The sequence below is a fragment of the Thermobia domestica genome, chromosome 8 (assembly GCF_964235325.1).
Source record: "Thermobia domestica chromosome 8, izTheDome1.hap1.1, whole genome shotgun sequence".
Classification (NCBI taxonomy): domain Eukaryota; kingdom Metazoa; phylum Arthropoda; class Insecta; order Zygentoma; family Lepismatidae; genus Thermobia; species Thermobia domestica.
The window spans coordinates 241,658,648-241,670,801 of record NC_137461.1 but is presented as its reverse complement, the minus strand read 5'-3'; the positions used below and the strand labels follow the sequence as shown (position 1 = coordinate 241,670,801).

At 32.9% G+C, this 12,154-nt stretch overlaps 1 protein-coding gene across 1 annotated transcript in view; it reads left to right on the top strand.

The window, feature by feature from the left end:
* LOC145691974 (protein takeout-like) overlaps positions 1-12,154 on the top strand; it is a 103,805-nt gene that overhangs the window by 76,768 nt on the left and 14,883 nt on the right. The window contains exon 5 of the mRNA XM_081767273.1: positions 1,125-1,274. Coding sequence (XP_081623399.1) covers positions 1,125-1,274 — 150 coding nt within the window. The remainder of the gene's footprint in view (positions 1-1,124; positions 1,275-12,154) is intronic.

Here is a 12,154-nt window from a genome sequence, read left to right as displayed (position 1 = left end):
ATCTTAATCACTTTCTTCACAGATGACCGCAACTCGAAAGGTAACATTTCATTTAAATTATATTCATTTATGTATTCTTATATATATAAAACTTTTCTAATAATAACAGTAATAATTTAAGAGAATATTCTAAAAACAATTCAAGTAAAACAAATTAAAAGATGTAAAATAAGTAATTAAATAAAAATAAGAGCCTACATACTGAGTTACTACATTATTGTATAAATAACACTACAACTTGTTCATGATAATTCTGTGACTATGCATGGTTTTTATTCTGTTTGGTTCATTATCATGGTCTTAGTAAATCTCTAGACACATGTCTCTCGCAAAAAAAAAAAAAAAAAAAAAAACATTAATGTGGCAGCAATATATATATATATATTTGAAAATGTATAATTTATACTGAAGAAGAGAAATGCATATTAAAGTTCGTTATATCCAGGTGAGGATGGAGAAAGAGATCTAATTCGTGAAATACGCGTAATTTAAAAAGGAGTATTTTTTTTTCCCTTGGGAATGTATGTCAGTAGATTTTAGGAGGAGCTTCACATATTGGTCTTCGGGGCGCGGTGGCTCAGTGGTAAAGCTTAGCTTTGGTACGTGGGGTTCTTGGTTCGATCTCAAGCCAAGTAAGTTTGTGGTGGACAACATCATGTACGTGGATTTTCTCGGGTATTCCCTATCCTCCTACATTATCATTCCACCAATTCTTCCATCATCATTCAGTTGTTTTAATCGTTGTCCACCTTAACCTAAAGAGCACAAACATGGGACGTTAAACTGAAAGATTTCATCTCATTTTCTTTTCTTTTCCCATATTGGTCCTCATTGCTTAGAACAAGGACCTTCCTATTCAGTTTCTTCCAGACACGATTTTTTTGGGGGTGGGACTCCTTCCCCCGGAGCTCTGAGAGAGCCCCCCCGGAGAAGACCAAAATAATACATCTGTAATATAATTATAAATAGGCTACTACCAGCAGAGCCCCCCCCCCGGAATACTAAGTGTGCCCTTCCCCTCGGAACATTGTTTCTGAAAGAAACACCGTTCGTATTACAACAGTAAACTTCAGTGACAACTTAAAGTTTCGATATAATTGACTTTATTTCTTGTTTTTATTTAGATGAAATATCAGGAACCATGGTTGTGGATGGCGAGGCATTTAAGAAGAACGACAAGACATACATCCGATTCAAAAAGTTCCATATTTCACCTCTGATGAGAAGTGCAAGGCTAGCGCTTACTGGTATTTATGACGACAGTGGATTTATTAGTAAGTTCTCTCTCAATTTCCTTCTAATAATCTCTGAAAATATATAAATATTATATACTAGGTTGTACCTCCTTGTTCTAACTTCTGGGTATTTTATACATTTTGTTTCAAAAGAACTAACGACCAGCTTACTAATAAAAGTATCCACATTTTGATAAATTTCTAATTGTGACTTTTGTTGTAATTTGAGAATATTGCACAAAATGCAATTATATTTAAAATATATACGTCAATGAACTTAAAAGAAAAGTGACCTGAAATTTGGGAACTTCGAAGTACCTCTTATGCAATGGTAAAACTGCCCAAATTTGAATACATTTTTTTAACGGTGTTTTTAAATTGAATTTTAGGATGATGAATCCAATGAAACTACTTTGTGACGTCATGAGGAAAAATGATTTAAGAGCCTAAAATTAGTATAAAAGAACAATTAGAGATATACTCAGCGTGAGTACTTTTCTACTTGTGGCTTGATCGTTAGATCTTTGCATTGACAAAACATATAGACCCCTTGGCATTTATTCCGAAGTTGGGCGTCCGGTTTCGGCACGTTTTTTCGCGGTTATCTCCTTTCCACACTTTCTGCAATTTGTTGTTAGGTTCATTAATCCGTGCTATTCACAAACTTTTAAAAGATTTTTCTCGTTATCAACGTATTGCTTCACAAATGTTAAAACTGTTAGTTTATTGCCCTTGTACATTCGCCATGTTGATAACATAAATGCTCGTTTCTTTCCCACAATACAACTGTTCGGTTACCTTGCGCCAAGTAGTTCCCTCCGCTCGCCATATAGTTCCATGTTTATAACCGCTTATATATAACAAATAAACAGATTTTTGGAGACTCTTATACATTATGAAGCACACAAACGATCAAATTATCCGTATCTTTCCTGTAAATTTTAAAAATTTTGCTGTAAACGGACGCCCAACTTTGGAATTTAACCCGACCCCTTAAATGAACAAGAAACTTGTTGACTCTGTCAATAAATAAAATAGAATATGTGGGACGGCAATTAAATATTTTGTAATTTGTTGCACATAATGATACTTCAGGTGATACTAGTTCTCTGCACTACGTCTGCTAGCGTCTGTTTACTCTGTATTCAACCTGGAGGAAGAGTGGATGGCGACTCTACACACGTTACTTTTAACATTGTAATATTTTATTCCCCACTCAACGTTATGATTATGGTGACAGGTATTGTTTTAAATAATATTATACAGCGCAGATAGGATACTTAGTATTCATGAATTCCTTCAACATCAGTTTGTGGAGAGCATCGAGCTCGAACCGTCAATTCTACTCATCCCTTACACGCTCAATACGTTTAAATAATGGGATCATATTTCCATTAGGCCACTGTAAACTCATTGTCAACTCCAGAATTTCCTAGTATTCATGTGTGCATAAACGGTTATCATATGCGCTAATTCATCCCAACACAACAGTGCCCAAAACAATTTATCTTCACTATTTCCCGGCACACTCGTGATATGTGATACTGAGAGTCTATAGAAACATGTTGAATTCTAGTTTAAGCTATAATTGTCTTTATATAAAAAATTAATTCGAAAGTTTTTGCACACACAAAATGTCCATCTCATGATATACATATGCAATGTTCCTAGATTTTGATTTTAGGAATATTATGTTTTCTTATTATATATATATTTGTGGAATTATCTGGCAACCACCCTAAGAAAGAAATAGGAAGAAATTGATGTAAATATACATTTACAAGACAAACCCTGATATTAGCATAGTGTGCCTAAAGGAAGTCCAGGAAAAAAATCTCACCAAATTAAATGGATGGTCTGCGAAAGCGTGCTTTGCGGGCGATCTTTGCCATAAGGAATAGAACTCAATGTTAGTTGCTTCCAAACTGACAGAAGAAACAATTTTAACTGATTTCTGTAAGGTTTATTCGTCCCGAAGTATTTTTCTGCATCCCTTATCAATTGGTAGTAAAATCATTTAAAATGTAGAAGATATCTTTGATAGCAATCCATTTCTACTAGGAGATTACATTACGTTGTCTCAAGGATGTACACGTAGAAAACTGAAAACTGAGCAGGTTGAGATCTGGAAGAACAGTAGAGGATGATGGGTCATAGCATAGTTCATTGCAGGGGCAGCGGTGGCTCAGTGGTAGAGCGTTCACCTCTGGTGCTTGGGGTCCCGGGTTCGATCCCAGCCCCCGCCAAGTGAACTTTGTGGTGGGCAAACACCGTGTGTGTGGGTTTTCTCGGGGTTCTCCCGTTTCCTCCCACTTTCTTCATTCCACCATTTCATTCATTCCTCATCATCACCGTCTCCTTTAGTCTAACCGGCATAAGCGTGGGACGTAAAACTCAAAGATTTCATTTCATTTTTTTCATAGTTCATTGCAAAATGCTCATAATAGGTTCTCTGTTGTGAGTCGATCCAAGTAGAACTTGCTGTCACTTGCACACAGACATTTCTCATTTTTATTTTCATAGTACACTCTTGAGAAACGTCCCTACTTTCTTTGGTTGTTTTAGTGTATTCTCTAATTCCAAAATTGATGACAAATATGTCATAGTATCGTAAAAGATAGTAATAATTAGAATAATATTTTTGGTTTTTATGTTCGGGAACCATATCTCAATATCATTTTGGGTTTGACTTTGTTTGAGTTTTATTAATTGCAATAGTATTTTCATCCATCTTCACTCTGTAACTATTACTTACATAAATTAATGCTTTTCTGGCCAGATTATATAATGATTTATTTGAATTAAAGTAAGTCTTAACAGTTTCAGTAATTAACGTTATCTTCATCAGACGTTAAGTTATTGAAACTGTTACTTTTTTAATTTTAAGAAATAAGTATATACTCTTGTATACTTATTATTTATTTATGCAAAATATTATCGAGATATTTCTGTTTAACTTCAATTATATGTAAAAGAATTTCGATATCAGTTGCTTCACGGTACAATTTGCATCCCGAACATAGTTTGGTACGTATCACTTCTTATTTAGCTTTGCACTTAGATTTATGTCTTATGATGTTCCATAATATAAAGATACTTATCAACTTAATGTAGAAAGTAAATAAATTGCAATGTACGAGGTTATTATGGCGTCGGATCACCGTTCGCCAGACGAGATGGAATGGTGTCAGAGAGGTCGAGAATGGTAGCAAGTGGAGTATTATATTATTTCACGTGCAGCGCATCACTTGGTTCTGACGAAAGTTTGAAGCGAAATTTGTGTCTCTCAAACGGTCCGTAGATTTTATTTATTGTTGAGTACGGAGATTTAACAGGACTCAGGAAGTGTTCAACTTTTTCCTGATGTTCCTCAACCCACGCTGGAACAGCTCCAGGTAGGTGAGTGGGTTCATTGTAATCCTGAAATATGGCGTAATTTCCCGGAAACAATTTCTGGAAACATAGGCTACACACAATCCTTTAAAATAGCGACATAATTAGAAACAGTAACTTGACCGGTAAGCAACAATACAGGACCCATCGAAAATCAGAATATTGAGGTCTACAGCATCACAAAGTTGCCACCATAGTTCACTGTAGAATAGACACATTGCAAGTCGTACGCGTGCTTGAGATTCCATCACACATTTCATTACCCGTTTGAAATAAGTCAAAAATGACTCGTTTGATCATATCACAAGTTTCCTGGCATCAGCAGTACATATTGCATGTTCTTAGCACCATTGGCGTTGTTCTAAAGATCATGGTCCTTTATCAGCTGCTATATGTCTTGTAACTGACGGTGGACTGTGATTGTCAGCATAGGCTGTACGTATTGCTGGTAGATTCCACCTTCATTTGAACCTCAGTTCAACGACGGTTCTGAGCAACAATCCAGTTTAATGTTCGATTGGATCTGTTCCTGAATCTTATAACCGCGAATCCTCTTTGTCGATGTGATTTAGCCTAAGTTTTGTAGGGCATCATCACCTTGGAACATAGGACACTGTCTCTAGCGATACACTCAACACATTTATTACTTTCGTCACGATCGCACCTCATAACAGAATGCCAATAGTTTGCCTGCTTTGTAAATCTGAGAAAGCGCAGTAGTACTTGGTCCTGGATCTATCCAACGTGTGAGGTAATAGAACAAAGGATTGCCGACAAATACTATTGTATTCGTAATAATGAAGTACCAGCGGGGCGCCCGGAGACAATGGGTAGAGAGTATAGTTGTATAGAAATACACTATTGTTTAAATGACATATGATGACAGGTAATGGCTGTAGTACTATTGTATGTATAGTACTGACACAAAAGAGAATAATAAAAGAGAAACCTTGGAAACTTGTTGAACAATGCTAACTTGTTATAAAGAATAATAAAAGAAAAATCTTGGGAAAATCATTGAACAAGGGTATAAAGAAATAATAGAACTATACAATTTTTTGCAGATGTATGTAAAGAGAAACCTCGCAGCTGTATGCGTTAAAGAATATTAATTTAGGTGCTGAACAATAGCGGATTGTTATAAAAAGAGTTTTTAACCCGGCGGCGGCGGAAACGCGGACGCGGCGCGGGAAGGCGCGGGGGCGCGAACGGAAAATACCCGCGTGCGCGGGCGCGAGCGCGTGACGTCATTTGAAATTTTTATTTAAATATTGGTTTTAAAAAATAGGCATGTATAGTTTTGTTAGCGATGGAGAACCGTCAGTTTGTAGAAGACGTTGATGTGAAGCATAAGTTAGACGCTGAGAGTGAATATCCAGATTCTCCAGATTGTACATTTGATGAACATGAATTAGAAAGATATGAAAACGACAATATAAAAGTTTATACAAGTGATAGTGAGGATGGAATAAATAATGAAGTGTATGAATTTTCGCTAGATAATTCACATTTTAAAGCGGAATCAAATGACGAAGTGGTATCAAATGTGGATACGCCGCCATGTTCACCTGATTTATCAGAATTAAGTTGGAACTGTGAATGTGGTGTTAATTATGTGGATGTGAACTGTGTAAGAGACTGCATTGCAAAATGGAAACCAAATGATTATTTAATATGCTATGCATGTTATTGGCATGATACATGTGAATGGTCGCATGAATGTTTTTATTGTAATGAAGACGTTTTAGACATTCGTGTTTGGTCTGTGTTAGTGAATCCTCGTGTACAGGAGGAATTATTTGATATTTATGCAGAAACACATACAGTTATTACAACATTAACAAGAGATTATTTTAATATTACATTTGGTGAACTATCAGTGGATGTGAATGTACGCAAAGAACTTTTAAGTATTTTGCTTGAAAAAGACAGATCGAACGACTATAGTGAAGTGTGTTAAGAAAACGTAATGAACATAATGTATTTCGAAAATAATTTTTGTGTATCATGTAGTGAAGAACATATTAGTGAAGTTTGTGTTTTAAAAACTATAAGTGCATACTTACGCTTTAATAATAATATTTCTTGTGAACATTGCTTGCTGCATCTTGAACATCAATGTTTATTTCACGATGATATTGGAACTTTTGCTGTAGGATATTTATCCAACGACATAACTGTTATTGATTTATATGAAGTGTTTGAAGAACACCATAGTGAAATTTCAAGTATAAACTTTATACGCAAAACGCGTGATTGTTTAAAGAACACTGAATTTGTTGGACAAATTATACCATTTTTCTTAGAACGTAAACATAAAATTTCACCATGTGTTAATGAATACATTATTGACATACAAGGTTTTAAGATTTCAAATCATGAATTTATTATACGTGAATTTTGTTTAACTGCGTGTGATGATACAGTAAATTTGCATTGTTTAATAAAATCACCAGTAGAATACAATATACTTCCATTAGGTTGTCAAAAACAAATTGAATGGTTAACATTAAACTTACATGGACTAACTTGGAATGATAAATGCGGTTATACTGTATCACACATACGTAACCTTATATATCAACTTTGTAAACAAGATGCAACCTTTTATTGTAAAGGTGCAGAAAAAACACTTTGGATTAAAAATATTTTTGCACTAGCTAATGTTATTGATTTGGAAAGTAAACAGTGTCCACCATTAAACACAATGCATGCAAATGTATTTAATGATTATTGTGCTTTTCATGAACAAAATATTAAACTTGAGAAAAAATCAGGATGTGCATTTCGTAATGCACAACAGTTATGTTATTGGTGGAAGTTTCAACGTACTATAACATTAACTAATGCATTTGCAAAGTTGTAAAAAGGATATGATATGTTCTTGTGAATAAAAATACAAGATTTTCAATTGTAAATAAAAAATTTTTATTAAACTAATCTACTTGTTTTTTCTTTTTCATTATATTGGTTACATGATTGAATACAATTTTATCATTTTGTTTAAGATTATTTTTTTTGAACAAATTTAAACATTCGTTAAAGCTTTTCTTTCGTACAATATGATGCAAAAAGTACAACACAAATTGTCCACACAAGATTGAATTATCATCTTGATATGCGGAACTATTTGTAAAATATATTTTACAATTTTTATTTAAAAAAGTTTTTATTTCTTTTGGAAATGGTAATGCTAGGCTATCGAAGTAGTATCCTCTTTGATTTTCATCAATGAATACACACACCCAATGTGTGCCACCTGAAGATGAATTGCTTAAATTTATAATAAGTCCAGCCGGTGGTTGCACAGTTTTTGGTATTCTATCAATAGGATAAATGCCATGCACATTTGCACCAGTAACTTTATCACGAAGTAACACTTTTATTAAATCATCCGTGTACATAACTTTTGTTTTTTAAATTCACATCACTTCACTTCACTTTATACGCGTATATGTTGGAAGACCTAGTGGAGTATATGGAATATTCTCATAAAACGAAATAACATGTTTAAAATATTCATGACAGAGTTTTTTATAACTTTTCCAATAACGATGAATGGTGCTAACGCATAAAAAATACTTTTGACAAACTTCATAGTATGATACCTTGCAACTCTTTGAATAATCAAGCAAAAATATTACAATATACAATGTTTAACACACTTTGTACCAGTAGGACACATGTAATTCATATGCTTAGAAGTGAACAGTTATACTTCTTTTATTAAAATGATACTTTTAAAAAGTATTATCAGTATATATATTTCTATCTTTATCAATTTGAATTAAAGAATCAAACTGAGCGTACACAATACATTTTATAGGCTCAGTTAAATTTTGAGAAAAGGAAACTTTAATATTTACAGGTGCATCACGCACAAGGTCCCACGTACAATCATCTAATGTTGCTGTAGGTGATAGAATAAATGCATAAAGAGTATAGCCGTGTGGATATTCTTCAGGAGTAATAGTATGTGCATCATCTTTATAATATAAACCAGTACCGGAAAACAGAGAATGGTAACTTAGAAGGTACAAATTGTTTTGAAAATCGGGGGTGAGGGGGCTGGGAGGAAAAGATTTTGATCCAACTTGTAGCTGCAGTTTGTTAACGTTAAAGTGTTGAAAATGAAATGGATTTAGTTCAGATTTTCCATTAAATGCCGAATTGGAAACAAACCCGATAACAACACCTTTAGGTACGTTACCCAGAAAAATATTATCAAGATTGTATGAATTAACGTTTGCAGGAATAGTATATGATCTTGTTTGTACTCTTGTAAGGGGATATTTTGCTGTTTCATGATTCATATTAGTATTGATTTCCATTGCCAAATGAGGTGCAACATCAATGCGACGTATATGTAAAGTAACATCTTCAAGTTTTACTTTATAAGAAGTATTTGCAGGAGATAATAAACAAAAAGCATCTTTACTACGATGTAATTTTATACGAAGACCTACTTTATTTACAAGTGCTCTTGGTAATCCAGCAATATCTGTATACAGACGACCATACATTTCAAACGATTTACTATTTTTAATATAATTAGCACGTTGTTGAAAACCTACATTAGCATTACCTATGGTATCAAATTGTTTAGCGGTATCTTTATACCACATACCTAATTTCAAATGTGTATCAGAAGCATCACGGGAATAATTTAATAATGTTTCAAGGTACGCACGATAAGGATAAAATCCTGATGAAGAAGTAATTAATTTATCATTTAATGAAATGTCAATTTGACTAAATAATGAATGTAGGAAATTATTTGTTGGTGCTACAACATCAGTGTCAGCTAATGCTGTATCATCAGGTTTTGTAATTTTACAACGTACGTAAAGATAAAGATATGCAGTATGAATAAATTCTCCTGTTTCACCGGGAATAAAAAATTCAATAGGTCCATCAGAACTTAATGTTGAAATTGGACGGTATTCAGCATTAAAGCAAGATTCAATTGCAGTTTGTGTCATTGGAGTACTAAATAAATCGAAATCGTTAGTACAGCATTCCACACTGTTTGAATTAAGTAGTGCCATTATGAAAATATATCTGTAACACGACTTATTTTTCTTTTTACTTTTCTTTTGCTTTTGCTTTTGTTTGTACGCTTACGTTTAGTTGGAGGTCCAAACCGAACAATTGCAGGAGCTTTACGCTTGCGTGGCCGTCTCTTACCACTTCCAGTTAATAACTGACCAACTTTGTTAACAGCTTTTGTCTTTAATGTTTCACCAGCTTCTTTTACACGCGCACGAACAGATTCTTTAAATGGTTTATCTTCTAATACATCACCCGCTACTTGTATTCCCGTTTGTAATGCTTGTCGACCTAAAGTTTTTGCACCCTGTTTAAGAAATGGTAATGCAAAACGAAATAATCCTTGGAAGAAACTACCTATACCATGTCCACGTTGATATACAGGTCCTGAAAAGTATGGGATACCATGTCCGTAATGCCGTCTAAATTTCATGTTTAAAATGTAATTAATTAATTACTTTTTATTAGGAGAGCGCTTAAAATGAAGTGTAACACTTAGTGTCCCAGAACGAAATGGCAAATTTCGTCCTGCATGGTCTTTTAATAGTATTTCAATACTGTTAAATGAAAACTTTGCAAGTGGTAGATAATGAATATCTTGAAATGTTAATGTTTTTACTTTACCGTATTTTACATTTGATGTTGTTGCAATACGTAATAAAGGTGCTTTTGTATCACCTAGAAACTGATATTGTATGATATCAGTATAAATAAAAATTTGATGAGGATATCCAATATCAACATACGGTTGTTTAAATCCACGTTTATACAAAACAAGATCTTTATGTTGACGAAGTCCTAATTGCATTGCTAATGTTGCTGATAATAAGGCATATTCAACACGATCACTACAATCTACTTGTACAATATTTGATAAAGAAAATTTTATATCTTTTGATATTTTATTTAATTCATCAATAATATGATGTGCAGAGTGATAATATCCACTTACAATTTTACCTTTTTGTGCTTCTTCATTTTTTATTTTATACCACATAACATTTTCTCCATCGTTAACATTATAACATGTTAAAGGAACATGTAATTCACTTAATCCTACATGCCAATCGGTTTCTGATAATTGAATATTATTTTTTAGTTGATTAATAAAATGTGTTGGACTATTTGTAGGATATACATCAGTACTTGCGTTTGATACAAGTGTAATGTAAAAACTATCATCAATACTTTCAGAAATCATTTTCGTTTAAAGTGAAGTGTTAAGTTTGAAGTTCCAAATTGAAATGGCAATTTTAAACCGTGCTCATCTTTTAAGTTTACTTCAATCGTGTTAAAATAAGATTTTACAACTTTAACATATTGTGGTGTGTGAAATAGAAAACATTTTACATCTCCGTGCTCAATATTATAAGCACTAACTTTACGAAGTACTGGTCCAATATTTTCTTGTTGTTTTACAATATCAACACAAACATTAAAAACGTTTGGTATATTATATTCTAAATTGCATGGAAATTTTGCACGTGTTACGCTTGGAATATCTTCATTAACTGGTTTTACAAAAACAGCATCTGTAAACTCTGTTGTATTTTCATTTATAAATCCCAGTAAATGTTGCAATCCGCGTGTCATTCCAATAACACAAAAATCTTTTAATTTTAAAGAATGTCTAATTCCAACTTGATTTTTATTTTTATAATATTTTAACATGCGTAATTCTTCAGGAATCATTTCTAAAATGGATGTAATAGAAGTATAGTATCCTGGTGTAATATCAACATCTACAATTTCAAGTTCATCATTAACGATGGTTTCAATTACAATTTTTTCATTTTTACCTACATTATAAAAACTAAAAGGAACATTAAGTTGTGTTAATGCAACATACCATTCTCCTTCACTTAAGTGAATAGGTTGTGCTAACTTTACTATAAATGAAGAAGTTGTATTATCAGTAAAAATTTCACTACTAGCATTTGAAGGAAGAGTAACATAGAAATCATGTTCTATCATTGAACTCATTTTGAAGACTGAACAGAATTTGTTTTAATCCATGAATTCATACTTGATGGATATCCCAACCACTTTACATACATCATATCTTTTTTTCGTTTTAGTACTTTTTCAATTAAAAATGTTTTGTTTGAATTTACATTTACTTTTTGTAATTCTTCTGTGTAAAATATTCCTTTAATTTCCTCATCATTCCAATCTTTTAATTTATATGTAATAGGATTTGTCGGAATACATTTATCAACAATAAAAATTTCTTGTGACCATTTTGGTAAATATCCCTTTTCTAATTTATGTTTATATTTACTAACACGCACATAATCACCAGGGTGAAATTTACATGTTAATTTGTTTTTATTCGTTTTATCACCGTACAACGTATTCAAAACTTGATCAACATTAGAGTAATTTACATTTGCCGGTGCCATTTTAATACTACTATGATACGAATGATTATAATTTTTTACAAATTGATCTAAGACATCTATATAACGGTATGTATT